Here is a 27,742-nt window from a genome sequence, read left to right on the forward strand (position 1 = left end):
TCTGTGCAATTGTTTTACATTTTTATGTAGTTCGAGGTGCTAAAATGCAGATTTGGAACAACCTTAGAGGCAATGCACATGTACTTTCAACACTGTTTGCTGACAGGCGTTATCCTAAAAGACCTACTCGAACAAGAAAAATTGGTCGACTGGAAGCACCTCCAAATAGTGGAAACCGTCATGGTGTTAGACTGACTGCTTATTATAAGGTCAGTTTCTCTTAGAAAGCTGCCATGGATGAATCACAAAATATATAGTATTTTTTAACATCAACATATCTTTGTAATTATTTACAAGTAACAACTATCTCTCCCCATCTTTCAGCCCCCAAGAACAGGCCACTATACGTTTTACCTAGCTGGTGATGACCAATGCCGACTGTCTATCAGCAGTGATTTTACTTCAAGAAACTTAAGGATGATTGCAATGTTTCCTAAAGGATTGTGGACTAGACGTAACCAATGGAACAAGTGTGTGCTTAATATATATCTCTAGTGCAGATTTATGTTTCAATGCATACATTTTAGCAATAAGTAATTAAATTGTTTGCTAATTACTCTCTTATTTTGTTAAATTCCATAGACATCGGTCCCAGAAATCATCTAGAGTTTATTTGAGGAGTGGTCGTGTCTACTACATTGAGGCTCTGATGATAGATGCTGGGGGACCTGACCATCTTAGTGTTGGAGTAAGAATTCCTGGTGGACGTTTGCAGAGACCAATATCAAGGAACAATCTCTATATAATTCCACCAGGTAAAGTACAATAGGTTTGAATAAACTTCCCATTTCTTTCAGTGCTTTAAATCTTCAATTTAACGACAAATTTTTGAAATAAAGATTGAAATACAAAATTTTTTATTCTCAATTTTTATTAAGAACTGCAATAATTTAATTTTAGCTCGTTTTGTCCGGCCTATCCGTAGAAGATCAAGTAAGTGAATTGAGTTTTGGCTAAATAAAATTATATTCAACTAAGAATTTTACCACTGCATAGGAAGGCTTTCTGCTCACAAAAATTATTTTATTGTTATTCTATGATTAATTGTAATTTAGTGAAGTTTTGTGTTGATATATTTATAATCTTTTTTAATATTTTAGTACGTGGAGTAAAAATGCAAATGTGGACTAGGATTGGATCTCATCATTTAAATGCTCTACTTGGCAACATTCGATACAAGCGAAGAAGACCTGACATGACCATTAATATACCTGGTTTAAAGACACCTGTGAACATTGATGATAATTATGGCCTTCGTCTTACTGCTTACTATAGGGTATGTTAGTGAGTGGAGAGATGAGCCAAACAATGTTTATTTTCTTAACTAATATGTTTGACTAAACAATATGTTTGCACTATATTAGGCACCTAGAACAGGACAATATGTATTTTATGTTGCTGGTGATGATGAATGTAGAATGCGAATCAGTAGAAACCGTAGTCCAAGATATCTTCGACAGATTATACGTTTTAAAACGAACCTGTGGACCAATCCAAACCAATGGAATAAGTATGTTTTGTTAATTACATTACTGCATGTATGTACAAAGACGTCTTTCTTTGTTTTTGAAACAATCAAACAACTTAACAAATGTTTCAGTTTGATCAAATCCATACTAAAATATAATGTGACAAAATGTTTTTTACAAGATCTTGCAGAATGTTTGTTTTACCTTAGAAGTTGCTTGCAAGAATATTTAGTAACTTTAAGAATTAAACTTCTAGAGACAGAACACAAAAGTCAAAAGCCATCCAGCTAATCAGGGGAAAAGTTTATTTCATGGAGGTTGTGATGAAGGAAGGTGGTGGTGGTGATCATCTCAGTGTTGGAGTAAGAAAACCAGGTTTAAGAGGCATCAAACCAGTTTCAAGGAGAAATCTTTACCAGAGACCTCCAGGTAAAACATTTTAGTAAATAATTGTTGTTCTGGATTTTTTTCACCCTGATATCACTATTCTTTAAATTCATAATTGTTCTTGTTTTTGTTGCTATTGTTTGCTGCTATCACTGGATTTTTTCCTTATTTTTTTATGTTGCCATGTCATTTTTTTCATTTCTTTTTTCATAGTGCATGTTTATTATAGAAGTATTTTCTTATCTAGGGCGGCGACGAAGACCAGGACGAAGACCCGGACGAAGACCAGGACGAAGACCAGGACGAAGACCAGGACGAAGACCAGGACGACTGCCCAGACCAAAACAGCGACCAAGTATGCATTATAGGCATCATCGTCATTTTTAGTTGTTTTAGTAATTTTAGGAATTAGGATGTAATTATGTTCCTCTGAATATTTAGCATTTCTTTTATTTCTTGGTTGCACTATATTCTTGAATAACACTTGTGGGACTATATTCAGAGGTGTTGGAAAAAAATAGCAGACAATCAATTTGCAATATCAATAAAAGCAACTTTTTACTGGTGCACTATTTCACTATTTTTATGTTATTTTTGCTCAGTGCGAGGTGTTTTAATGGAGAGATGGAATGGAATTGGAGGAAATGAACTGTGGCGTCTTTTTACCAATCCACGATATCCAAGAAGACCTAGTCAGCGTGTAAAAATAAGAAATCTAGTGTCACCTGTCAATAAGGGAAACAACTATGGATTGCGATTGAAAACATATTTTGTGGTAAGTTGTTATAGGCCAGATTTTCTTTTTACGCTTGATACAAAATTGATGCCTTCATACCTATTATATTTTAGCCTCCAAGGACTGGTCGATATGTGTTCTATGTTGCTGGGGATGATCAGTGTCAGCTCTCCATAAGTACAGATTATACCCGTAGAAATTTGCAGATGGTTGTTATGTTCCAAAAGGGATTAGCAACTGGACGAAATCAATGGAATAAGTGAGTTTTGTCATTTAATCTCCCTTTTTGTAAATTTTCAAGATTGTTTCAGAAGTATAATGATCAAAAACGTTTATTTCCTCAGGTTTGCATTCACTATATATGATGTTTTATAGACATAAATCTCAAAGGTCTCCTCCAATCCGCCTTTATCGTGGAAAAGTGTATTACATGGAAGCTTTAATGAAAGAAGGTGGTGGTGGAGATCACATAAGTGTTGGAATGAGAATGGGAAAAAGAATCAGACCCATTCCTAAAAGATATCTTTACATGGTTCCACCAGGTAATAAGATAATATTGCTATCAATGAAACAAGTATTAACAATCAACAAACTTGTATGCTAAGTTTTAATAATCAAAGGTATGCCAACATCAATTATAATTTTTCATTTTTGCTCATGCAATAGATCATACCTATTGAATGTACAATACAGTTAAATCGATTCATGGCAATAGCTAGATATTTTTTAGGGTGGTTCGTAATCATGTATTTCATATGCCCATCTGGTTTCTTTTGTACACTATTGTTCCTATGAATATATGAGTATACATCCCTCCCAAATCCAGTAGTGATGGCAGTATACACCCCCCTTCTATGGCCCATAACCCATTTTACTGAAATTACAAACCTTCCACCAAAAATAGCTGCAGCCTTGTGTATCTTATTGTTCATCTTTGTTCAAATTTTTTTTCAGTACGACGTAAAATTCGGAGACCAAGATTTGGTATGTTAAATTTGTATAATGTGTAACTATATACACTACACTATAAGCAATCACCCTACCCATTTTGCAGATGCAAGCAATATATTTAAAACAATATTTTAAGCACACATTTTATATTTTGTATTTGTAACAGTGAGAGGAGCAAAAATGCAAATGTGGACAAGGATTGGATCTAATAACTTGAACACCTTGCTTCGCAACTCCCGTTACCCTAGAAGACCTGACATGACTATCAATGTACCTGGTTTAAAATCACCAGTCAACATTGGAGACAACTATGGATTACGTCTAACTGCATATTATAGGGTAAAGAGCTATCTTTAGATAGTTACTAGGTTTTGGATAATAAGTGTGACAAAGCTTGTTTGTTCTGATATATAATTACTGCTACAGCAAGTTAACATCAAATGAGCTAGACACAGATTAAGATTGTATAGCTACCTGTGTTAGAGCACTTTACAAATATTGGAGTTAGCAGTTTCTTAGCTCCAAGTTGCATTAATAAATCAAATGCTGAGCTCTTTTTAAGATGATTATGATCTGATATATGGTTTTGTGTAGGTACCTCGGACTGGTTATTATACATTCTATGTTGCTGGTGATGATGAGTGTAGAATGCGAATCAGTAGAAACAGTAATTCAAGATATCTCCGCCAGATCATACGTTTTAGACGGGGTCTCTGGACAAATCAAAACCAATGGAATAAGTATGCATGCTGGTGTTGCTTTGTTTCTAGTTTTCCTAAATTTTGACTGCATTGTGTTTTCCTTACAGAGATCGGTCACAAATGTCAAGAAAAATGAAGCTAAGAAGAGGAAGAGTTCATTTCATGGAGGTAGTAATGAAAGAAGGTGGTGGTGGTGATCATGTTAGTGTTGGAGTTAAAAAACCTCGTTCAAAGCGTATCAGACCTATTTCAAAGAGGGATATTTTCGTCAGACCACCAGGTATTACTATATTTCACTGTATACAGGAGGTGTAGGTTGCCAAAGCTGTCTTTTTTACAACATTACCTGTTAGTTTCTAATAATTGTGTGTTTCTGCCTCTGTTCTCCTGAAAAAAATTCCAAATTTAATTTATGCATTTTTCTATAAGCTGTTATTCTTCATTCAGTCATTTTTATTCTGCTTTTGTATTCATACATACTCATAGGGGTGAGTTACTGATAAAATGAGTCTTGTAACCTTCTCAATTTATTTGGTTCTGCAGGAAGAAGAAAACATAGACCTGTACCAGGCCGTAAACCACCAAGAGGTGTTCCACATCATAGACCACGACCTAGGCCAAGTATGGGCAGTTTTTTTTAAAGTGGGCTGAAAAAGTTTCAGGTGAAACTAAAAACATAGTTGTCTGAAACTAATCAATTATTTTTATCATTATAGCTGTTCGTCCAAGACCAAGGCCTATACTGAAGCCAGGTACAGTACATAAATATTGAGAATCTTTCACGCACCCTATATTTACTGTATATATTTAAAACATTAATGGATGTTCTTTCATTATAATTAGTGCTCATGTGCAAATATCACACCCATTTTAGTTTGTGGAGCAACAAGCATAAAAAATAGCATACTAATTGCACAGCACACTACTGATGTATTCAATATCTGCATTAAATGTTTGCAAAAAAGTTGTAGAATGACCTGTGGATATATTTCTGAACATTAATGGATGGTCTGCCATGATAGTTAGTCAATGTCACACCTATTTTAGTTCGTGGAGCAACAATGCAGATTTGGAACAACTTAAGAGGGAATGCGCATGTCTTGTCAACACTGCTTTCTGACAGACGTTATCCTAAAAGACCCACTCGAACAAGAAGAATTCAACGTCTAGTAGCACCTCCGAATGGTGGCAATCGTTATGGTGTCAGATTGACAGCTTATTATAAAGTAAGTCCTTTATTGATTTTGCTTAAAGTTAGGGAAGTACAAGGATTAATACAGGTTGATGTTGGTAGGTAGGGTAGATAGAGATTCCTTTCAGCTGTTTATTCTATAGAATTGATCTAAATGTTTGCATTTAATCCAGGCTCCAAGGACAGGACGATATACATTCTATCTTTCTGGTGATGACCAATGCAGACTGTCTATCAGCAGTGATCATACTTCACGAAACCTAAGAATGATTGCAATGTTCCCAAAAGGATTGTGGACTAAGCCTAACCAGTGGAACAAGTATGTTGATTACTTGATAATTAGCTGGCTTTGTTTGATATCACTCTGAACTAACATCACCCTACAAGAAAAATGCTTGAGCAGGATGAACACCTGCCTGCCCGATGTTACCACTACCAAGACACAAATGTATTTATCTGTGTTCATAACACCACATCATTTAGGTTAATTAGATTTTTTTGGTAAATTGTGTATGTGAAATTCAGGTTAAGTGCATTCAATTTGTTTTAGACACCAGTCCCAAAAGTCGACATCAGTCTACTTAAGGCGTGGCCGTGTATATTTTATGGAGGCTGTGATGATAGATGCTGGAGGACCTGACCATCTTAGTGTTGGAGTAAAAATTCCTGGTGGAGGTTTGCAAAGACCAATATCAGGCAGAAATATCTATGTTCTTCCATCAGGTAAAGTTCAGTTTTGGGCATATTTTTATCTTATCTTCGTTATTTTACCAAAACCTATTCAGTGATTTATGCCATTACAATAGTTTTTTTTTTAAAAATAAAATGACTAAAAATTAATTTTTTTTATACCTTTAGGTCGAGCTGTACGACCCACACGGAAAAGATCAAGTAAAAGAATGTTTTTCTCTATATATTTCTTACACAGCTCTAAAAACTGGCTAAATTGGGCTAGTTGATATTATATTAAATTTAAATTTTAAATAAGCTACTTACTGTTTTGTAGGAAAAGGAGTTAAAATGCAAATGTGGACCAAAATTGGATCTCATCATCTGGATGCTCTACTCCGGAACATTCGATACAGACAAAAAAGAGCTGACATGACTATCTATCTACCTGGTTTAAAGACACCAGTGAACATTGATGACAATTATGGTCTACGCCTTACTACATACTACAGGGTAAACATACTATTAATTTAGTGTCTAGTGTAAAAATTTACCTGTTAGCTAATGTATGCAAGCTATGGCAAAATATATTACCTAAACTTTCATAACTAGAAAGGAATATACTCCTTATGCATCAAGAAGTATATCATTCCTAAACAATATCATCACATGTACAAGATTAATGAAATTACTATATATTAATATCTTTTGTACTTTTTAATCTTCTAGGCACCCCAAACAGGGTATTATACATTTTATGTAGCCGGAGATGATGAATGTAGAATGAGAATCAGTAAAAACCGAAGTCCAAGATATCTTCGAAAGATCATACGTTTCAGAAAGAATCTCTGGACAAATCCTAACCAATGGAATAAGTGAGTAAAACAGAGTTTAATATGATAAGTAAAATATTGCTTATTTAATATTTAATTCACTGTATATTGTACCAAAGGATGATTTAAAAGGTACTATAATTTTTGCAGAAAATTATTGCAATATATACTAATATTTCAATAGTTTGGTAACTTGCTTTGAAAATAGTGGCCAGTCATGATTCTATTCTATGCATTGCTTGTCATGTGTAGGGATCGATCACAAAAGTCAAGAAAAATTAGATTGAGAAGTGGAAAAGTCTACTTTATTGAGGTGGTAATGAAGGAAGGTGGTGGTGGTGACCATCTCAGTGTTGGTGTCCGAAAACCTCGTACAAGAAGAATCAGACCTATATCAAGGAGAAATCTTTATTCAAGACCCCCAGGTAGAAAAATCCAAAACATTTTCACATATTTTGTAAAAATTACCATGAATTTATTGCAGTTTTAATTTGCAGTGTTTAAAAGTTATACAATAGCCTTCATTTTTACAATCATTTTTTTTATCAGGTAGAGGAAGAAGACCTCGTCCCAGACCAGGTGTGAAGAAAGACAGATTGAACATAATTACTTTCATTATGTTTTTAGAGTTTTAGACATTTTTTTTGTATATTGTGTCATTTAGATTTATTAAGATTTAGAAAGATTGTTTAACTTTGTTTATGTTGTTATTTGGTATCTGTTTAAAGTGAGCGATAAGTGTAGTAATCCTTCAACATTCACTTTTCTCACTTGGTTATTTTATAGGACGCCCAGGACGACCGGGAAGAGTGCCTAGACCACGACCAGTAAGAAAGCCTAGACCACGACCAGTAAGAAAGCCAAGTAAGTTCATGTAAAGTAGGATACAAAATGATGAAGTAGTTTGTATTCTTATTTTGGGTCATGTGTGTGTACATTTTTCTTCCTAATTAAATACCTGTATTCAAAAAGCTCACTAACACTCACACTAATTAGATGTGACATAGAATTTTTTTATTGCTGACCAATGTGAAAGTTCTTTCTTAATCCAAGGAGAGATTTAAGGTAAAAGACTGAAATTCGAGCTTTTTTAGACTGAAAATACCATCATGGAAATGTTATGAGAAGATTGTGATCTCCAACACAATGAGTTTGAGTATGAGCTTTTAGAATATAGGTGAAAGAGCTGAACTTTTAAGCACTGGTTTAAGCAATGGTCTGAGTTATCTAGATGTTTAAAAAGAGGAACTTCTACCTAAAGTATTCTGTTTGCAGTAAATCCAATGATTGTAAATTGTTAAGTATATCAAAAAACAAAAATTTAATTGCAATATGTTTATCTCCTTTATTCATTTGTTTTCAGTGCATGGTGTTATGTTGGAAAGGTGGAATGGAATAGGTGGAAATGAGCTATGGCGTCTCTTTACTAATCCGCGATATCCAAGACGACCTAATCGGCGTATGAAAATAAAAAACCTTATCTCACCTGCTAATAAAGGAAACAACTATGGATTACGATTGACAACATACTTTGTTGTAAGTGTTCATGTGAAAAAGTAAAACTTTTGGCAGTGACTACAGAAATCCTGTCAAAAGGAATTCTAATTTTTATAATTGAAAATATTTTAGCCTCCAAGAACTGGTAGATATGTGTTCTATGTTGCTGGTGATGATCAGTGCCAGTTGTCAATAAGCACAAATCATAAACGCAGAAATTTACGAATGATTGTTATGTTCAAAAAAGGATTAGCAACTGGACGAAAGCAATGGAATAAGTGAGCTAATTCTTCTTTTGTAATTTTTTAAGACTACATGCACATGTTGAAAATTTGCATATTTTTTGTTTGAAATCCTGCATGCCTTAAAATAAGAACATTTGCAACTTCATAGCAAATGTGTGCAACTGTCAAATATATTTGTCATATTTAGACATACATCTCAAAAGTCTATTCCAATTCGCCTTATTCGAAGAAGAGTATATTATATGGAAGCTTTGATGAAAGAAGGTGGTGGTGGTGATCATATCAGTGTTGCAATGAGAATGCGAAAAAGAATCATACCCATACCAAGCAAATATCTTTATCTGATTCCCCCAGGTAAGATTGTTGTGAAGTGGATTGTTTAATAGCAATTTGCTATAGATATGCTTATATATATGTCATGCACTGGGATTAGACTATCAACATAAATGCTGTTAGCAACAGCCATCTTGGTAAAATCATCATGTGTCTAATAATAACTAAATTTTTTTTTAGTTCGCCCGATGCGACGACCAAGGTTTGGTGAGTTCATTCAGATTATGTATAGTGTATTACCTGAATAGCAGTTAATTTTAATGAGAATGATTGTTTTTACAACAGTCAGAGGAGTCAAAATGCAAATGTGGACAAGGATTGGGTCTCACCATTTGAGTGCTCTCCTTCGCAATCCCCGATACCGGCAAAAAAGACCTGACATGACCATCAATTTACCTGGTTTGAAGACACCAATCAACATGGCTGATAATTATGGATTACGTCTCACAGCATACTATAGGGTAGGAAATAATACTACCAACTAGGTATACATAATTACAAAGTGCTAAAGTATGTATTGCTACAATACCATAAATTATATGTAGTATTTAAAACACGATAAGGAGCATTTTTAGATATGATAAAATGTGAGTTTGAGTGTTTTAAATTATTTCAAATATGCTGCATTGTTGTCGAGCAATAAATTTTCTCTATGTGTACAAATGCTAATTAGGATGAAACGTTTTATACAGAATATTAATGAACGTGACAAATGATATAATATGCCATCCTAATTAGCACTCATAATACTTTACCATGTATAAAGCCACCACATGTGACTTCTTATGGTTCATTTCATGGGCTAAAATTGTATGATTAATGAATTATTTTATATTTAAGTATTTTGTATTAACTTCTTACCAATGTTGTTGCCAAACAGGATATCACAGTATCAACAAACATGTGCTTACTTTAATGAAACAGCCCATGGAATTTATGTGATCCTGATCAGTATGACATATGTGGCAGTAGTAACTAAGTTGATTTTTTGTCATACTTTAGGCACCTCGAACAGGGTACTATACATTTTATGTTGCTGGTGATGATGAATGTAGAATGAGAATAAGTAAAAATCGTAGCCCAAGATATCTGCAGCGAATCATACGTTTCAAGAGGAATCTGTGGACTAACCCAAACCAATGGAACAAGTATGCCATTTTATTATCGTCTTTTATATTAATAGATATTGATAATTAGATAATTATGCTTTTTGTATTTTAGTTTTCAACTGCCAATTAGCAGATTTATATTTCCAATTTAAAAGTTTTGAAAATAGGAAGCATAAGTTCATAATGGAGAACATTTGAATTTTTTATATAAATTTCTTCCATATTACTTCCATTAAATTGAAATATGGGTCCATAAACTGAAAAATGGATGTCATGGTGTGTAATTCTTGTAGAGATAGATCACAGAAATCAAGACGTATCAGACTAAGAAGACAGAGGATCTATTTCATTGAAGTTGTAATGAAAGAAGGTGGTGGTGGTGATCACCTCAGTGTTGGAGTAAAAATACCACGTTCAAAACGGATTAGACCTGTCTCGAAGAGAGATATTTTCACAAGACCACCTGGTAAGGGGTTTTCTTATCAGTGCTTGTATTTTGCAACAGAGATGTTCATTAGAATAGAAATAGATCAGATTTTACATCAGTTTTTGTTGCTTCTCAGCTAATGAAACTGCAATCCCCATATTTTAGGACGCAGAAGGCCAAGACCTAGACCTAGACCAAGACCTAGACCTAGACCAAGACCTAGACCAGGTAAGTACATATGTTTTTTTTTCTCATTTATGTTGCATTTTGTTTATGTCTTACCTTTTTCCATAACAATCAGGAAGATATCCACGACCTAGGCCAAGACCAAGACCACGGCCAAGGCCAGGTTTGTGCTTAAAACATCACACAACTTATTATAGATAATTTATGGACTAAAAATGACTAAACTAAAGCATGAAAAGCTTTATTGTGCAGTAAGTCGCTCTAACAAGTTGCTTGTATTATTACCAGTGAGACCAAGACCAAGACCTAGGCCCAGGCCAAGTATGTATTAAGTTTCTTTAAAAGCAAGTTTCATTTTGAGTTCAAAATTAACTTTCAAAAAATTTGTATTTTATATAACTAAAAGATTGCAGTATAAACTGAGTATGACAGTCAAACGTTTTTATGATCATAGGTATCTGCCCAAGACCAAGACCTATACTCAAGCCAGGTATTGAACATGCATATCTGTTTAAAGGTATAGTAATTACAGTACTGATGCATGAATGTTATTATCTACTACAGTTCGAGGAGCAAAAATGCAGATTTGGAATAATCTTAGAGGCAATACACATATTCTCTCAACACTGTTTGCTGACAAACGTTACCCTAGAAGACCTACTCGGACAAGAAGAATAAAAGGGCTTGTATCACCTCCTAATGGTGGAAACCGTTATGGTGTGAGATTAACAGCTTATTATAAGGCAAGTTTTTTAATTTGTAATTATGTAAATATAAATTTGGATTATTCAGAGGTTAAGCAATTTATTTAACATATTGTTTTGGGAACTCAATTGTCCTAATATTCATACTTTTTTCAGGCCCCAAGATCAGGAAGTTATACATTTTATCTCTCTGGTGATGATCAATGTCGACTATCTATTAGCAGTGATTATACCTCACAAAATCTGAGGATGATTGCAATGTTTCCTAAAGGATTGTGGACTAGACGTAATCAATGGAACAAGTATGTTTTTATTAAAAAATCAACTATACCTTTGTCTATATATCTGTGCCCAGATTAACACTTCATTAACACTTTCATTGCATAGACATCGTTCCCAAAAGTCAACCCCAGTCTATTTAAGGAAGGGTCGTATTTATTTCATGGAAGCTCTGATGATAGATGCTGGTGGACCAGATCATCTTAGTGTTGGAGTAAGAATTCCAAGAGGAGGTTTGCAGAGACCAATATCAAACAGATATCTTTATTTCATTCCTCCAGGTATATTTCATCAAAACCCATTTTTTTTCTTATGTTTAAGTTTTTACAGATAATCTTTGGAAAGTCTAATGCCTTCAATTTGCCTTATATATAGCTCGTTATATTCGTCCTGTACGTAGACACTCAGGTATGTAGATGTTGTATGGTAACAAATGTTTGATTAAGAGAAACCTGCCTATGAATGAATATATGTCTGAGATTAATAATCTGATGAAAAATGAATGAGATTTGAATTTTTGTCAATTTTTCAACTAGTACGTGGGGTAAAAATGCAAATGTGGACAAGAATTGGATCACATCATTTATCAGCGCTATTGCGCTACAATCGTTACCCAGACAAACCTGACATGACTATTAACTTACCTGGATTGAAGACACCAATCAACATTGATGATAACTATGGACTTCGTCTTACCACTTACTATAGGGTAAGTGTTACTAACTCTTTAGTAAAGAACTTTAGGTTTAATTTGTCAGCTAGTTAAAATCTCCCTAATGTAAATGGGGTATAACATAGGTATGAATATTACTGAGAGTACTTTTGTTTCTTTTTTTGAGCCTTGCATTTGATATATGACTAAATACTGGAAATATACCAGAGAATGTGTTTTTCTAAATTGTGGTAAAACTGTAGTGTTGGATGTATTTGGCAACAAATGTAATTTATGCAATATACGCAGTTGTTATTTTGACCTTTCAAATTATTTTAGGCACCTGTAACAGGTACATATAGATTTTATGTTGCTGGGGATGATGAATGCCGAATGAGAATTAGTACAAACCGCAGTCCAAGAAATCTGAGGAAGATCCTCCGTTTTGCTGCAAACCTTTGGACAAACCCCAACCAATGGAATAAGTATGTTTATTAGGGAAAAGCATCCATTTTGTACATAGGATAAAAAAGTTCAAATGCAAATCTATCTCTGCTAGAATTTTCTGTGTTCTTAACTGTACGCATTGAAAAGAGACTAAGCCTTTTGCAATTTAAAGTGGAAAATCCAGAATGCAATATGTTTATCATAGGAATCCTTCCCAAAGATCCAGTCCAGTCCGGCTAATTAAGGGACGAGTGTATTTTATGGAGGTGTTAATGAAAGAAGGTGGTGGTGGTGATCATCTTAGTGTTGGTGTAAAAATGCCCCGTTCAAGACGGATTATAGCTGTTCCAAGACGTAATCTTTATCAAAGACCACCAGGTAGAGTGGTTATTAGTTTTAACTGAAAATTGATTCCATTCTCATTTTTTTGGCAGTAGAATTAATATTGTAACTTTTGCTGTTCGCTTTGATTAAAAATTGTATGTCCTTCAATATTAGCTGTCACTCTCATTTGGGAACATTTATGTTTTTTTTTAAAAAAAACAACTAAAATTCTCACACATTTTCATTGTTTTAATAACACAATTGATATTGTAGGAGGACGTCGGCCAGGAAGAGGACCTGGACGAAAACCAGTGCGCCGACCACGTCCTAGTATGTAGTTGAGATGATCATATTAGAAATATTACTGATAATTTTATGAGCAATCCTATACATAAACTTTATATAGCATGTTCTAGAGACTTTTTTGTTTCTTAACTCTATTTAGGCAATTTTAATTTAGGCAGTTTGGCATTGATATCAGTCAATTCACATCTACTGAATGTTAACGTTTGTCATGTTATAAATGAATTTGGATATTTTGTTTAGTGCGAGGTGTTATGATGGAGAGATGGAATGGAATTGGTGGAAATGAGCTGTCACGTCTCTTTACCAATCCACGATATCCAAGACGACCTAATAAAGCTGTGAAAATACGGAATCTTGTGTCACCTGTAAATAAGGGGAACAACTATGGATTACGATTAAGAACATACTTTGTGGTAAGTTGTATTTTTTCCATATGTAGTAAAGGTGAGGCAAATTCTGTTTTGCTCATAACATAAATGACCTACTTTTTTCAATTGCCACTTGAAAATTAATTTAAAAGCATATTAAATAATGTGTTAAGTAGACATAAAAATACATTATATTTTCAGAGATGTAGTTCAAAATGTAGACAAAGATTTTTTACTTTACCGATGTTAATCACTTTTACTACAAATCCAGATACTAAACTATTTATGTTTGTAATCAAAGAAATCAGAAATTTAGAAGCACTTTGCATAGCTCTCAGCTGTATGTATCATCTCTTACAGTTTAAATAGTGGAATTTACACTCTTGTTTAGCCACCAAGAACTCGTCGGTATGTGTTCTATGTTGCTGGAGATGATCAGTGTAGGTTGTCTGTAAGTACAGATCATACACGTAGAAACCTGCAGATGGTTGTCATGTTTCCCAAAGGACTGGCAACCAGACGAAATGAATGGAATAGGTAAGCTAAATTGTTTTATGCTGTGATTTTCCAATCAATGAGAAATCAATGAGAAATGTGTGAATATATTATACCTACTCATCATACATATTTTGTAAATATGTCAACTTTCCAAAAATGTTTGCTCATAGACAAAAGTCTCAGAGATCTGTTCCAATACGCCTTGTTCGTGGAAGAGTCTATTACATGGAAGCTTTGATGAAAGAGGGTGGTGGAGGTGACCATATTAGTGTTGCAGTGAAAATGGGTAGAAATATCCGGCCCATTCCTAGGCGATACCTATATCTGGTTCCCCCAGGTAAAATGGATGGAAATAACTAAAACATTTGTAGCAAGCAACTGTGCCATATACATAGCAAGCCATGGACATAACAATTATATTTGATATTTTCTCACAATTTGCAACAATGTGTAAAATTTGGATTATTTTTTAGTTCGCAGATATCGGCCACCAAGATATGGTAAGCTGTATTTTTTCTATAAAATTTGGAAAATATAGTGATTTTATAGTTTTAAAAAAGATCAGATTTTCACCACCTATTCCGAAACATTTTCAATTGGTATAAAAAGTTTCAAATGAGGCAGCAAAATGTTTTTGACCGATATAATTTGTGTTTTATTAGTCTTATGTAGTATTGTACTTTATGTATTGTGCAATAGTGAGAGGGGCAAAAATGCAAATGTGGACAGGAATTGGATCTCACAATTTGAATACCTTACTTCGCAATCGTCGTTACCCCAGAAGACCTGATGTATCTATCAATATACCTGGTTTGAATACACCAGTCAACATGGATGATAACTATGGATTACGTCTCACCACATACTATAGGGTAAGAAATAAGTTTTTGTGTTTGTATTTTCTGATTCTTTAATAGTTTATTAATAGTTGATGGTCTTGTTTGTAGTGCTAGAGCTAGCCAAAGATAACCTAAACTGAAAACTCTATCTCTATCTATACTACAATGTTGTTTACCTGTATTCATTTAGGCACCTCGAACTGGGTATTACACATTCTATGTTGCTGGTGATGATGAATGTAGAATGAGAATCAGTAGAAACCGTAGCCCAAGATATCTCCGGCAGATCATACGCTTTAGAAAAAATCTTTGGACCAGCCCAAATCAATGGAATAAGTATGTTGATCTTCATCATTCTATAAATCATGAATCAATTGTGAAATGTGTGATCTGTTTTGAATTTATTGTTACATAACATATAAGCATTGATTTGATACTACGCCCAGCTCTTATTATTCAGAGATCGTTCACAAAAGTCAAAACGAATCAGATTAAGGGGAGGAAAATTCTATTTCATGGAGGTGGTCATGAAAGAAGGTGGTGGTGGTGATCATCTCAGTGTTGGAGTAAGGAAACCTCGCTCAAGGCGCATCAGACCAGTTTCAAGAAGAAATATCTACCTTAAACCAACACGTATGAGGATTTTGATCTTGAAATAGAACACGATTACACTAGTTTGAAAATAGCTTGTTTTCCAATCTGCTTACTCAAACATTGATTCATATTACTTTTCTCATATTATGGCTTCATTTTTCCTTCTTATAAGTGAATCCATTGAGTGAATTTATCTATGATGAGCCTATCATTGAAATTAGTCCAAAACATATATTTAATCAATTACAGGTGTCAGGGTACGACCAAGACCACAAACTCGTCCTCGACCATGTATGTATATAATATAAATTGTCATTATGGTCATTGCATTTGCAAAACTGCATGAATTAACTCAATTTTGGTGATATAACTTATCTTTCCTGTCCTTTTTTCAACAAATTGCATTTATTATTGCATAGGGAGGCCAAGACCCAGACCAGGTATGCTACAAAATATTAGTCTCACATAATTGCTAAATATATGATAAGTAGATATAAAGTATTTACATACATGCTTGAAAATCACAATTATAATTTGTCGATTGTTATAGGGAGGCGACCAAGACCTAGACCAAGACCAGGTATGGCATTTGATAGGAATAAAAATTGTTTAGTTAACTCTTGCTGTAAATAAACAGTAAATTGCTGGTGGATTATTAGCCATCATAGTTAAATGCTTTATAGTTTAACTTTCCCCTATGTAATTACTGTAGTCATACGCCCAAGGCCCAGGCCAAGACCCAGGCCAAGACCTAGACCTAGGCCAAGGCCAGGTATGTATCAAAATATTATGTTATTTAAATTACTGTAATTGTGTAGTTATATCAGTTTGATTTGAAGATAAGTTTTGTTCATCACTTGTTTGTTACCTTTCTGTTATATTTAAAGTTAAAAAGATTGCAGTTCAAGTTAGAAGTGAAGGCTGTGAAGATAGAGGTAGAGAAAATGGTTGCGGTTTGGCCAAGATTACTGTGAATAACAGGGATTATTCAAAACATGGACGTGGATACAACTTTGTTGTACTAGATGGAACAACAGGTATGATATTAAACTTGCTGTTTAAGGTGAAAAGTATATCTATTAATACTGTCATTAATTGCAGTGCACTTTTGAACTATAAAAATGCAGAGGTTACCAAACATATTCAGAAAAACTTGTACATAACAATACCAAGCAATGATAATCTGCTGCTATGAATTTATATTGCACATTTAAACTTAGTAACATCTTGATTACAAAAAATCTATTTGTTCTGATATTAATAGACTGGTTTTAACTTTCACATTAGGTGCTGTAACTAGGCAGAAATCTTTTGATACCCATGGGAATAGAAATTACGTGAAGGCCATGGTACAATTTGTTAAGAGAATTCCTCGCAAGTATGTACAATTTCAACATTCATCGAAATCTGCTGAAACAATAAATGATTACTGGATTCTAGTTGTAAATACACATTTAAAATACATTTGTCAATTATGAAACAATTTAACATGAAATTTCCAATCTTGTTCTATTTAATTTGTTCATAGTATAATACCTTTTTATAAATCTTAGCAAAATTGTATTGGTTGCTGTACAAGATGAAGCCCAGAGAATGATGACAAGTCCTGGTTACCGTGCATTGCGCAAGCTTTTGGCAAGAGGACCCTTACGTTTAGATTATCGTGGTACATTTGCCTTAATTGGCTATACTGGTGGACGAAGGAGAAGACCAAGATTCGTAAAGCAGGTTCGTTTGTGCAATGTTTTACCTCAGGCATGTTCCATGAAAAGAAGTATGTGCAAAGAGTTTGTCCTCAATGTTTCATTGCATAAGTCAACTAGATTAGTGAATAACTGAGTTGTAAACATTGTCTAAAGGGTTCACAGCTGTTTGAGTAAAACAATAACAGCATCTAGACTATGACTGCATGACAATTGTGTATCGTAGGATTCAAACCCAGGGGCAGTTGTTATGAAACAAATTAAAACTTATATAATGAACTTTTTTATGTTCTTTGAAAGTGCTATTTTAAGTGCTATATTTTGAAAGTTATATTTTAGAAAATTGGACGCAGGGGAAAAGGACCAATTCAAATTGGTGCTGTGATTCGTGTACCATTGTATGGTATGTTACATCAAATTTGTAGTCTAAACAAAAGCCTTTGTTTGAAACAGAATGGAAGACAACAATGGTAGGAGCTGTATAGAGAATTTTTTCATAAAGAAATAATTTCTTTTTATGTGAAGGACGAAGACGACCAAGACCTGGACGAAGACCTGGACGAAGACCTGGACGAAGACCTGGACGAAGACCTGGACGAAGACCTGGACGAAGACCTGGACGAAGACCTGGACGAAGACCTGGACGAAGACCTGGACGAAGACCTGGACGAAGACCTGGACGAAGACCACCAGGTATAATGAGCAAGTTCTCACTTTTCACTTTTAAAAGTTATCCTGGCTAATAACTTGACCTGCCTTAGAATATTTTTGAAGAAAAATTGTTTTCCAAAATTTGCATTATGTTTTATCATCATTGTGCTAAAAAAAGCCTACTAAATAGCAAAAATATATTTTGGGGGCTCATACCTAAGATCAATATAGAAGTTTCAAAATTGATTACACTGTTTGGTAATTGAGGAGAAACACTTTGCATGGTAATTTGTATTCCCAAAAAGTGATCATATGGGTTTTTGTTATTCTACATATAATCTGTGTAATTCATATGTATATAATGTATATAATAACTCTGTGTATAATGAAGTTATTTGTTATCTTTTAGCTCGACTTCGATTCCCAAGGTGGCCTTATGATTTCCGCTGGAGTTTTGCAGGGCCTGTTCGTGGTTACAGATGTGTCCAGATCAAAGAACCAGCTGACCGTTACACATGGCATGATAATTACTTCTGTTCACGAAAGAACAGGAAGAACCCTGGAATGAGATGGAGTTTTGCAGGCCCAATTCGTGGCATGAGATGTACAAGGATCTATGAACCTGCAGACCCACACACCTGGAAAGATAATTATCTCTGTGTTCCCCAACGCTCGCCATTACGCCTCAGGTGGTCTTTTGCTGGAAGAGTACGTGGAATGGCATGTATACAATGGAGAGAACCAGCTGATCCACATACCTGGCATGATAATTATCTTTGTGGTAAGTTAATGATGTTCATCAATAAAAGAGATTTTTTATCTTTATGACCAAAGCAATCACCATAGTTTGTACAGTCTCTGCAAAGTTGTTTTATTTGTCTAACAAATAATATATTATTTGTCTAACAAACAATGTATCCATTTTATAGCAAGAAGAGCCAGAAGAAGGCCAGGTTGGTGATTGCACATTCTCTGTAAATAAATTGATCTTAACCATACCCCCTTTCATCAATTAGTGTATATACAGTATTGGTGTATATATATTAGTGCATATACAGTAGTAGGAGACAGTATCAAGTCTTTTATATAGTCTTTTTACTCTCTATATATTCTAATTCAAATAACCTAATTTAGTAAGACCAAGACCACAACTGAGACCTCGACCAAGGCCAAGACCTCGACCAAGACCAAGACCTCGACCAAGACCTTCTCCACCAGGTATAAAAAAGCTGAGTGATTATAACTATTAATTTCATTTGATATTATTTTTTGAATCATAACTACCTGCAATTATTTTTTCCTCCATTATTCCCTTCTATATCTAATTTTTTTGTTGTAATTATTCTAAATTGTTTATGTTGACCTGCCTTAGTGTTGAATTTCATGCTGGTTCTTATTATTGCAGTTTTACAAAAAACTATATTTTTTCGAACGAACTAGCTCGACGTCGTTTTCCAAGATGGCCTCGTGATTTCCGCTGGAGTAATGCAGGGCGTATACGTGGCTACCGGTGTGTTCAGATCAGGGAGCCTGCAGACCGCCACACATGGAATGACAACTACTTCTGTTCACGTCGAAACACAAGGAACCCAAGAATGAGATGGAGCTTTTCAGGCCCAATTCGTGGCATGAGATGTACAAGGATTAGAGAACCTGCAGACCCACACACCTGGAACGATAATTATCTCTGTGTCCCCCATCGCTCACCCTTACGATTCAGGTGGTCTTTTGCTGGAAGAATTCGTGGAATGGCATGTATACAGTGGAAAGAACCAGCTGATCCACATACCTGGAATGATAATTACCTTTGTGGTAAGTTGATGATGTCCATGAAGGCAAAAATACATTAGTGGCTGAGTGTTTGTAATGAATATTATGGTTTGCACAATCTTTATGCAGAACCAAGAATTGTTGCATATGTTTGAACGTTATTAATCATGTAAAATTCAATCTCTATATTTTGCTTACAAATACTGTATCTATTCTATAGCAAGAAGAATCAGAAGGCCAGGTAGGATGATTGTCATATTTCATATAACTATATAAAACTTAATCATAAACCCTTATATCCATTTAATGTATATACAGTAATAGTTGAGATGTTTCCTTAGGCATGACTTTAGAGTAAAGTAATAGAAGAAAAAATGCTTAAGAATAGTTCTGTGTAGATGATTTAAGGGTTAATTAATCTCTAAATATTCTAATTCAAATTACCTCATTTAGTGAGACCACAAGTTCGACCCAGGCCAAGACCCAGGCCAAGACCAAGACCAAGACCTAGGCCAAGACCTTCCCTGCCCGGTATGGAAAAGCTATGAGTGATAATAACAACAATTTCTCACTATTTTATTTTCTCATTGCCTAACTGCCTCTACTATTTTTTATTCTGCTGTTTCCCTCTATTTCAATTTATATGCTGTTATTCTCTTAGTTATTATTGTCACTTAAAGCTGATGTTTTATAGCTGTGTTACAAAAAGTTCTACTTTTTCATGTTAGTTCATGTTAACTATATTTTTTTAACTAGCTCGACGTCGTTTTCCAAGATGGCCTCGTGATTTCCGCTGGAGTAATGCAGGGCGTAAACGTGGCTACAGGTGTGTTCAGATCAGAGAACCTGCAGACCGCCACACATGGAATGACAACTACTTCTGTTCACGCCGAACAAAGAGTAACCCAAGAATGAGATGGAGTTTTGCAGGCCCAATTCGTGGCATGAGATGCACACGGATCATTGAACCTGCAGACCCACATACATGGAAAGATAATTATCTCTGTGTGCCCCACCGTTCACCCTTGCGATTCAAGTGGTCTTTTGCTGGTAAGATTCGTGGAATGGCCTGTATACAGTGGAGAGAACCTGCTGATCCACATACATGGCATGATAATTACCTTTGTGGTAAGTTTATTGTAACTATTTATTATAAATCAAGGTATAAACTTCAATATAACTTTACAAAATCATGTGAATAAATGCCCTCAATATTTGCCCAATAAATGCCCAGGATATTTTAGACTTAAGGGTAAACTGTTGCAAGCCAGTTACTCATTCCAGCCAACATGTTAAATAAAGTGGGTTCTGTGTAAACTTCCGCAAATTGTTGGCATTTTTCCATAAAAAACATGTTTAGCAGGTCGAACAAGTATTTAGTAATATTGATAAATGGATTAAATCATATCACAATCATGTGTGCCTTTATCTTCTTATGATATCATATTTTTTATAGCCAAGAGGACTAGACGAAGACCTCGCCCAAGACCTCGCCCAAGACCTCGACCCAGACCCAGACCCAAACCGAAAATACCAAGAGGTGAGAAACAAAAATATGATCATCAGATCATAAACAGATATCTTTGCAGTATTGGTTATATACATTTTATATACATTTTGGGGGTTCTTTGTGATGATTATTAATATTAGGATGTTTGAATTGTCTGCCAACCTGTAAAATTCTGCTACTGAAGTGCATATCCAATTAATATTTAATGAATGTTCACTACATTAGAAAGCAAACCTCAAAATTTTCATGTTAGATCCAGCATGGAAAAAGATGCGGCGAATTTTCACTGTTGTTGATTCTGGGATAACAACATCAATTTGGGCAATCAACCGAAAGCAGCAAATTTTCGTCTTCTACAAAGGACGTTGGCAAAATGTTGGTGGCAGATTAAAACACATATCATCAGGCCGTGCAGGTGTCTGGGGAACGTCAAATAACAATAAGATTTATTACAGACAAGGCACTAACAACAGAAACCGTAGAGGCAGGCGTTGGATTCAGATTTCTGGAAGATTGAGGCAAATTGATTCTGGACCGAGAGGAGTTGTTTGCGGAGTTACCACCTCACAAACCATTTACTGTAGAACTCAAATAACACGCTTGAGACACACTGGAAAAGGCTGGACCCGTGTCTCTGGAAAACTGAAGTATATTTCATGTGGCGATTATGGGTATTGGGGCGTCAACCAGCAGAACAATATATATTTCCGAGAAGGTGTCACCAGAAGTAATCTACGTGGGTCCAGATGGAGACGGATTCCTGGAAAATTGACACAGATTGAAGCTGGGCGATTCGGTCAGGTGTGGGGAGTCAATCGCCGTGGGCATGTCTATGTTCGTCAAGGTGTTTCTGAGAATGTTCCGTGGGGTCGCCGTTGGAAACTGGTGAGAACAAAAAAGAAATGGAAACATATAACCATTGGAATTGGGTCAGTGTTTGGAATTGGTAAAAATGGATATGTGTATAGGACAATGCCAACAACTGGAGGTAGGAATAGAGATTCCTTACAAGGCTTCCATAGTGCTATAATTTTTATCATGTTTACCACACATTTTTTGATGCTAGCGTAATGATATAGTAGTAAAACAACTTTTTGTTAATATACTATAATATGTTCCTTCCAGGTGTCACTCCTCGTCCACCATCAAAAGGTCAGTGTACTTAGCTTTACTGATTCATTTCTATAACACATATTTTTATAATCATTTGTTAATATGCCTTAAAAAAGAAAGTGAGTAAAAGTTGCTTTATTGGCATTTCATTCTCCTCTATTTCTTTTTGTAGATCCAAGATGGTCTAAGATTGGCCGTCTGTTTTCACAGATAGATGGAGGTATAACCTCACAGGTCTGGGGAACTGATCCTAGTAACAATGTTTACACCCGCAAAAATGGTAAATGGAGAAAAGTGAATGGAAGATTAAAACATGTAACCACTGGTGGCAGTGGGACATGGGGAATAAGCAGCAGTTTACAGATCTACTACTATGCCAGTACAGGATGGAAGAGGGTTTCTGGTAGTCTGAAGCAGATTGATTCTGGGAACCGTGGAATTGTCTGTGGGGTGAATAATGGTGATAATATTTACTGCCGACTTGGAATCTCATCTGCACGTTTGTATGGCACTAAGTGGGCTAGAGTTCCAGGAAAACTGAAGTACATCTCATGTGGTGCACTTGGACACTGGGGTGTGAACAAAAATAATGACATATTCTTTAGGTATGGTGTTTTGCCTGGAAAACCACAGGGAACAAAGTGGAAGCATGTACCTGGTAAGTTACATCAAGTTGAATCTGGTCCAGATGGTGCTGTCTGGGGTGTGAACATCTTCACTGGAGTTTACACCCGTCTTGGCGTAAGTCGACGAAATCCAATTGGAAAAAGATGGAAGGGTTTCAAGAAGAAAAAACTGGTTAGTATATCAGTTGGCCTTGGTGTTCTCTTTGGAGTGGACAGAAATGGTAGACCATATTCAACACCAGCTCGTGCATTAGTGGGACGGAAAGGCCTACCCAGACAACCTTCAGGTAGGCAATATTTTCAATTGTTCTAGATAATAAAGATGTCCAATGATAATCTCTATTTACCCCAAAACTGTTTTTGTTGCTTTTTAATTTTAGGCAAAGGTAAATGGACAAACATGCGAAGACGTTTCAAACAGGTTGACTCTGGTATAACAAGATCTGTGTGGGCAGTTGATGCTTCAAGATTGATCTATAGACTTTATCGTGGAAACTGGAGAAAAATAGCTGGTAGGCTAGACCATGTTTCAACTGGCCAATCTGGTGTATGGGGTATTGCATTCTCAGGCAAAAGAAGAGGCAATATATATATCCGAGTTGGTGTCTCCAGGCAACGACCACTTGGCTTGAGGTGGAAACGAGTGGGTGGCTCATTGCGGCAAATAGATTCTGGGCCCAGAGGAATTGTTTGTGGTAGCACTGGTAGTAAGGTATATTGTCGTCAGGGTATTTCACAAAGACTGCCATATGGTAGAAGATGGGTTATGGTAGGTGGTGCTGCAGTTAAGTATCTCTCTATTGGCGAGTATGGTATGTGGGGAGTGACCAAGACAGGTCAAATCTACTTCAGAGCGGGAATGAGCAGAAGCAACCCAGTTGGTTATAAATGGCGAAGAGTTGGAGGAAATCTTATTCAAATTGAGGCTGGTAAATTTGGCCAGGTGTATGGTTTGGCCAAATCTCGGCAAATGTATGTGAGGACTGGTGTCACTGAGAAACGACGGCATGGAACTAGTTGGAAGAGAATTTCCACAAAGGTGTGGAGTCATGTCTCTATTGGAATCGGTGTTGTTTACTCTCTGGATCCATCAAAGACTCTATTCAGAGCAAATCCCCTTGTCATCAGTGGTAAGACGCTTATAATGTGTACAATGCAAATGTGTGTATATGCTTATCTCATATCTACAACTGCAGCTTTAGAAATGATATGCAAGTTAGAATATGTACTCAATGTTGGAAACAACACATGAAAACCTTGTTTGTTGAGCTTCAGAGGTGAATTACTTTTTTAGAGTAGTTATTTTCAACATTTTTTGTTTTAGGAGTCAAGCCAAAGCCTTCCCCTCGAGGTAAGTTTCTATTTATCCTAATGCCTGAAACTAATTGATGCATGATTTTTTACAACAATGGCTTATATTATTACACTTTTGTTTAGATGGCAGGTGGCAACGAGTTGGTAAACCATTATCCCAGTTGGATTCTGGAATTAGCAATACACCATGGGGTGTTGACTTCAATGATGGTGTGTATGCATTTGTAAGTGGGAAAATTAAAAAAGTTCGTGGACATTTGGCACATGTTTCTCCAGGAGAAGGTGGTGTTTGGGGTGTAAATCGCAGAAATAGCATCTACATGCGCAGAGGAATTACACCCAAGAGAGTATCAGGGACAAGTTGGGCCAGAATTGGTGGTAGACTGAAACAGATTGACTCAGGACCATTTGGAATTGTCTGTGGTGTAAATCAAGGCAATAACATATACTGCCGGCGAGGTATTACACAAAGACGTCCCATGGGAATTGGATGGATTCATGTCCCTGGAAAACTTACATATATTTCTTGTGGTCTCTATGGGCATTGGGGTATTAATAAAAACTTCAGAATATACTTCAGATATGGTGTGAAGTTTGGCAAGCCCCAGGGACAACGGTGGAAGCATATTCCTGGTTACTTGGTGAACATTGAATCTGGAGCTAATGGTGCAGTTTGGGGTGTAAACTTAGATGGAAGAGTTTTGACTCGCCTGGGCATTTCCCGTGGTAATCCTATTGGATCATCATGGAAACCTATTGGCAGAAAGCACCTGGCAACAATTTCTGTAGGACTTGGATACCTCTTTGGAATAGATCATGTAGGAAAGCCATATATTAGTGATGTTGCTAAGTTCCTTGGACGGAATGGTTTGCCAAAGAAGCCAAGTATGTCCAACCAGACATTTGTTATCTTTTAGAAGTTTAAAATAAATAGATTGTAGCTTTGTTGTATTAAAAATTTGCGAAGTTTTATACTTGATATGGTCAAAGCACATTTTCTATTTACTATATTGTAATCATTTTTATTCTTCTTATCTTTCAGAACCAATAAAACCAGGTATGTGGATGCTATAAAATGAATATTAAACACTTGAAGAATGGTGATAACATTTGATAGGAGTTTCATGCACATTTTCTAATATTTTATAATTGTGTAACACATGAATAAGCATTTCTGCATTCTGGTGATATTGAAGGTAAACATAGAACAAGTTGCATTTATTGCTGACATATTTCTTTACATTATTTTTAGGGAATGTTTTGTCCATCTATATCCGCAGTGAAGGTTGTGAGGACAGAAGACGAGCCAAAGGATGCGGACGTGCTTACATTAAAGTGAATGGAAAGGATTATTCCAGACATGGCCGTGGATACAATATTGTTGTCTTGAACAGCAGAGGTATGAGTGTAAACATTGGAATGTGAAATTGTTGTTTTTTTTCTATTAACCAATGCTTTTTACTATGAGTTATGTGATTGTGCACTGCATTTCATACACTGCTCAAACATTCTAGAAGCATATGTTTGATTTCTGCCTGAGGAAATTAGCTATCTTTTAATAGATACTTTTTTCTTCTTACAGACCATCTAGTCCATTGCAAGCTTCTAGTGTCAGTCATTACTCTTTAAATTATCTTGAAAAGTTCTTCTTTACACTACACTAGGCAAACCTATCAGACGTCGGTCTTTTGATACTCATGCAAATCGGGGAAATGCTAAAAGAATGGCCAGATTTTTGAACAGAATGAAAGGAAAAAAGAAGTAAGATAAAAAGAAACCTTTCTAAACAGATCTATTTTTAGGGATGAGTTCAAACAAGCAATTGCATATTCGATCAAGTAATTGGTAACCTTCTAATGTGAAAACTAATTGGAAACCTTCTAATATGAAAACTAATTGGAAATGTCCTACTTATGATCTTATCTTAAAATTATTCATTTTTGTAGTAAAATTATCTTAGTTGCAATACAAGATGAAGGGAAAAAGAGTATGACAGGTGTTGCATATAATGCATTAAAAAGAGTCGGTGCAAAGAGTCCATTCAGAGCAGACTTTCGAGGATCATATGCACTGCTTGGCTATACTGGTCCTGGTAAACCACCTTTTATCCAACAGGTAATAGTAAACTTGCCATTAGGTTGGTTTACGTGCTTCTATCGGAAAGACTGGTTTTTGCAATTTATATTGGGTACAAACTGATGAGTCATTTTTATAATCAAAATTTTATAGAAAGCTAACAAGCGCAGGCGGGGACCAAGTGTTATTAATGCAGCCTTTGCTATGAGAGGTAAATCATGTTATCTTAGACCTACCTAAGCTTACACGTTAAATTGTTGGTCATACTTTTGTTTGTAAATTAGAGATTTTATTTTTATTAAAATGTTTTCTTTGTTCTCCTTTCAGCAAAACCAAGGCCTAGACCAGGTATGATTTCAAATATTATATGTTTACTTTCACCTAAATCTTTCAACATTTTTTTACCTAAATATATGATAATAGTCCAATAATTTTAAAGGCCTTCTGCACCACTTTTGCTATGTCTAGCATGCAAACCATCCATAACAAATCTTATACATTTCTATTTGCAGCCAAAGTGATGATGATCTCCATACGGAGTGAGGGCTGTAATGACAGAGGCAAGAGAGGTCATTGTGGTATAGCCAATATTAAAGTGAATGGAAAAGACTACTCACGGCGTCAAAGAGGATATAACATTGTTGTACTTCGAGCTGATACAGGTTAGACATTGTTTCTTAGGTACAGTTTGTATGTTTTTTTTTGTTTTGAATTGTTTCTAGTAGCTTGAACTTACTCAGTTCTTTGTTCTTCTTAGGCAAAATTATCAGACGTCGTTCATTTGATACACATGGTAAACCGTCACATGTCAATACAATGGTTCGATTTTTGAACAGAATAAAGAAAATTCCAAAGTAAGATATTAATTTAGTGTAGTCATTCAGTCCATACAGTAGAAACAAACCAGTAGAAATGGGGGTTTTGTGATGCAGGTGAAGTATAAAACATGTATATATAGTTTGAGTCCAAGAGTTAGACAGTGGTATGCAACATAACATAATGGTCTAAATGGTATATTTTTAGCAAAATTATTCTTGTTGCCATACAAGATGAGGGAAAAAACAAAATGACCACTGCTGCCTATAGTGCCCTGCGTAAAATTGGAGCACGCAAACCTTTCAATGCAGATTTCCGTGGATCATTTGCCCTGATTGGTTATACTGGACCGGGTAGACCAAGATTTGTCAAGCAGGTAAGAAAAATGTACCATGCAATAAATACCTTTGAATACCT

General features: G+C 35.4%; 1 protein-coding gene across 3 annotated transcripts in view; it reads left to right on the top strand.

Moving 5' to 3' along the window:
- LOC114533086 overlaps window positions 1-27,742 on the top strand; it is an 89,972-nt gene that overhangs the window by 275 nt on the left and 61,955 nt on the right. For 2 of the 3 annotated variants that reach the window (XM_028554671.1, XM_028554681.1), the window contains exons 3-86: window positions 31-209; window positions 325-470; window positions 583-755; window positions 901-933; window positions 1,101-1,276; window positions 1,365-1,510; window positions 1,726-1,898; window positions 2,104-2,211; window positions 2,459-2,631; window positions 2,706-2,851; window positions 2,968-3,134; window positions 3,547-3,576; window positions 3,710-3,882; window positions 4,138-4,283; window positions 4,352-4,524; window positions 4,788-4,865; window positions 4,961-4,996; window positions 5,292-5,470; window positions 5,610-5,755; window positions 5,987-6,159; window positions 6,295-6,327; window positions 6,443-6,618; window positions 6,835-6,980; window positions 7,191-7,363; window positions 7,488-7,517; window positions 7,725-7,802; window positions 8,302-8,474; window positions 8,568-8,713; window positions 8,868-9,034; window positions 9,194-9,220; window positions 9,299-9,474; window positions 10,016-10,161; window positions 10,416-10,588; window positions 10,715-10,777; window positions 10,851-10,898; window positions 11,024-11,056; window positions 11,190-11,225; window positions 11,300-11,478; window positions 11,596-11,741; window positions 11,827-11,999; window positions 12,094-12,126; window positions 12,255-12,427; window positions 12,710-12,855; window positions 13,023-13,195; window positions 13,415-13,471; window positions 13,688-13,860; window positions 14,207-14,352; window positions 14,484-14,650; window positions 14,787-14,813; window positions 15,013-15,185; window positions 15,343-15,488; window positions 15,613-15,785; window positions 15,996-16,037; window positions 16,166-16,186; window positions 16,297-16,326; window positions 16,459-16,518; window positions 16,634-16,783; window positions 17,034-17,124; window positions 17,300-17,474; window positions 17,789-17,852; window positions 17,975-18,142; window positions 18,510-18,881; window positions 19,030-19,053; window positions 19,235-19,318; window positions 19,541-19,912; window positions 20,091-20,111; window positions 20,324-20,401; window positions 20,627-20,998; window positions 21,327-21,410; window positions 21,634-22,368; window positions 22,506-22,532; window positions 22,666-23,406; window positions 23,500-24,249; window positions 24,444-24,470; window positions 24,557-25,318; window positions 25,476-25,490; window positions 25,686-25,832; window positions 26,098-26,194; window positions 26,380-26,548; window positions 26,663-26,720; window positions 26,837-26,857; window positions 27,022-27,171; window positions 27,267-27,363; window positions 27,533-27,701. In XM_028554671.1, coding sequence (XP_028410472.1) covers window positions 45-209; window positions 325-470; window positions 583-755; window positions 901-933; window positions 1,101-1,276; window positions 1,365-1,510; window positions 1,726-1,898; window positions 2,104-2,211; window positions 2,459-2,631; window positions 2,706-2,851; window positions 2,968-3,134; window positions 3,547-3,576; window positions 3,710-3,882; window positions 4,138-4,283; window positions 4,352-4,524; window positions 4,788-4,865; window positions 4,961-4,996; window positions 5,292-5,470; window positions 5,610-5,755; window positions 5,987-6,159; window positions 6,295-6,327; window positions 6,443-6,618; window positions 6,835-6,980; window positions 7,191-7,363; window positions 7,488-7,517; window positions 7,725-7,802; window positions 8,302-8,474; window positions 8,568-8,713; window positions 8,868-9,034; window positions 9,194-9,220; window positions 9,299-9,474; window positions 10,016-10,161; window positions 10,416-10,588; window positions 10,715-10,777; window positions 10,851-10,898; window positions 11,024-11,056; window positions 11,190-11,225; window positions 11,300-11,478; window positions 11,596-11,741; window positions 11,827-11,999; window positions 12,094-12,126; window positions 12,255-12,427; window positions 12,710-12,855; window positions 13,023-13,195; window positions 13,415-13,471; window positions 13,688-13,860; window positions 14,207-14,352; window positions 14,484-14,650; window positions 14,787-14,813; window positions 15,013-15,185; window positions 15,343-15,488; window positions 15,613-15,785; window positions 15,996-16,037; window positions 16,166-16,186; window positions 16,297-16,326; window positions 16,459-16,518; window positions 16,634-16,783; window positions 17,034-17,124; window positions 17,300-17,474; window positions 17,789-17,852; window positions 17,975-18,142; window positions 18,510-18,881; window positions 19,030-19,053; window positions 19,235-19,318; window positions 19,541-19,912; window positions 20,091-20,111; window positions 20,324-20,401; window positions 20,627-20,998; window positions 21,327-21,410; window positions 21,634-22,368; window positions 22,506-22,532; window positions 22,666-23,406; window positions 23,500-24,249; window positions 24,444-24,470; window positions 24,557-25,318; window positions 25,476-25,490; window positions 25,686-25,832; window positions 26,098-26,194; window positions 26,380-26,548; window positions 26,663-26,720; window positions 26,837-26,857; window positions 27,022-27,171; window positions 27,267-27,363; window positions 27,533-27,701 — 12,822 coding nt within the window. In that variant the 5' untranslated portion in view covers window positions 31-44. The remainder of the gene's footprint in view (window positions 1-30; window positions 210-324; window positions 471-582; window positions 756-900; window positions 934-1,100; window positions 1,277-1,364; window positions 1,511-1,725; window positions 1,899-2,103; window positions 2,212-2,458; window positions 2,632-2,705; window positions 2,852-2,967; window positions 3,135-3,546; window positions 3,577-3,709; window positions 3,883-4,137; window positions 4,284-4,351; window positions 4,525-4,787; window positions 4,866-4,960; window positions 4,997-5,291; window positions 5,471-5,609; window positions 5,756-5,986; window positions 6,160-6,294; window positions 6,328-6,442; window positions 6,619-6,834; window positions 6,981-7,190; window positions 7,364-7,487; window positions 7,518-7,724; window positions 7,803-8,301; window positions 8,475-8,567; window positions 8,714-8,867; window positions 9,035-9,193; window positions 9,221-9,298; window positions 9,475-10,015; window positions 10,162-10,415; window positions 10,589-10,714; window positions 10,778-10,850; window positions 10,899-11,023; window positions 11,057-11,189; window positions 11,226-11,299; window positions 11,479-11,595; window positions 11,742-11,826; window positions 12,000-12,093; window positions 12,127-12,254; window positions 12,428-12,709; window positions 12,856-13,022; window positions 13,196-13,414; window positions 13,472-13,687; window positions 13,861-14,206; window positions 14,353-14,483; window positions 14,651-14,786; window positions 14,814-15,012; window positions 15,186-15,342; window positions 15,489-15,612; window positions 15,786-15,995; window positions 16,038-16,165; window positions 16,187-16,296; window positions 16,327-16,458; window positions 16,519-16,633; window positions 16,784-17,033; window positions 17,125-17,299; window positions 17,475-17,788; window positions 17,853-17,974; window positions 18,143-18,509; window positions 18,882-19,029; window positions 19,054-19,234; window positions 19,319-19,540; window positions 19,913-20,090; window positions 20,112-20,323; window positions 20,402-20,626; window positions 20,999-21,326; window positions 21,411-21,633; window positions 22,369-22,505; window positions 22,533-22,665; window positions 23,407-23,499; window positions 24,250-24,443; window positions 24,471-24,556; window positions 25,319-25,475; window positions 25,491-25,685; window positions 25,833-26,097; window positions 26,195-26,379; window positions 26,549-26,662; window positions 26,721-26,836; window positions 26,858-27,021; window positions 27,172-27,266; window positions 27,364-27,532; window positions 27,702-27,742) is intronic. The other variant, XM_028554677.1, reaches the window with a different exon arrangement.

This window comes from Dendronephthya gigantea, unplaced genomic scaffold, assembly GCF_004324835.1.
Source record: "Dendronephthya gigantea isolate DGI-Jeju-01 unplaced genomic scaffold, DenGig_1.0 000002F, whole genome shotgun sequence".
Lineage (NCBI taxonomy): Eukaryota > Metazoa > Cnidaria > Anthozoa > Malacalcyonacea > Nephtheidae > Dendronephthya > Dendronephthya gigantea.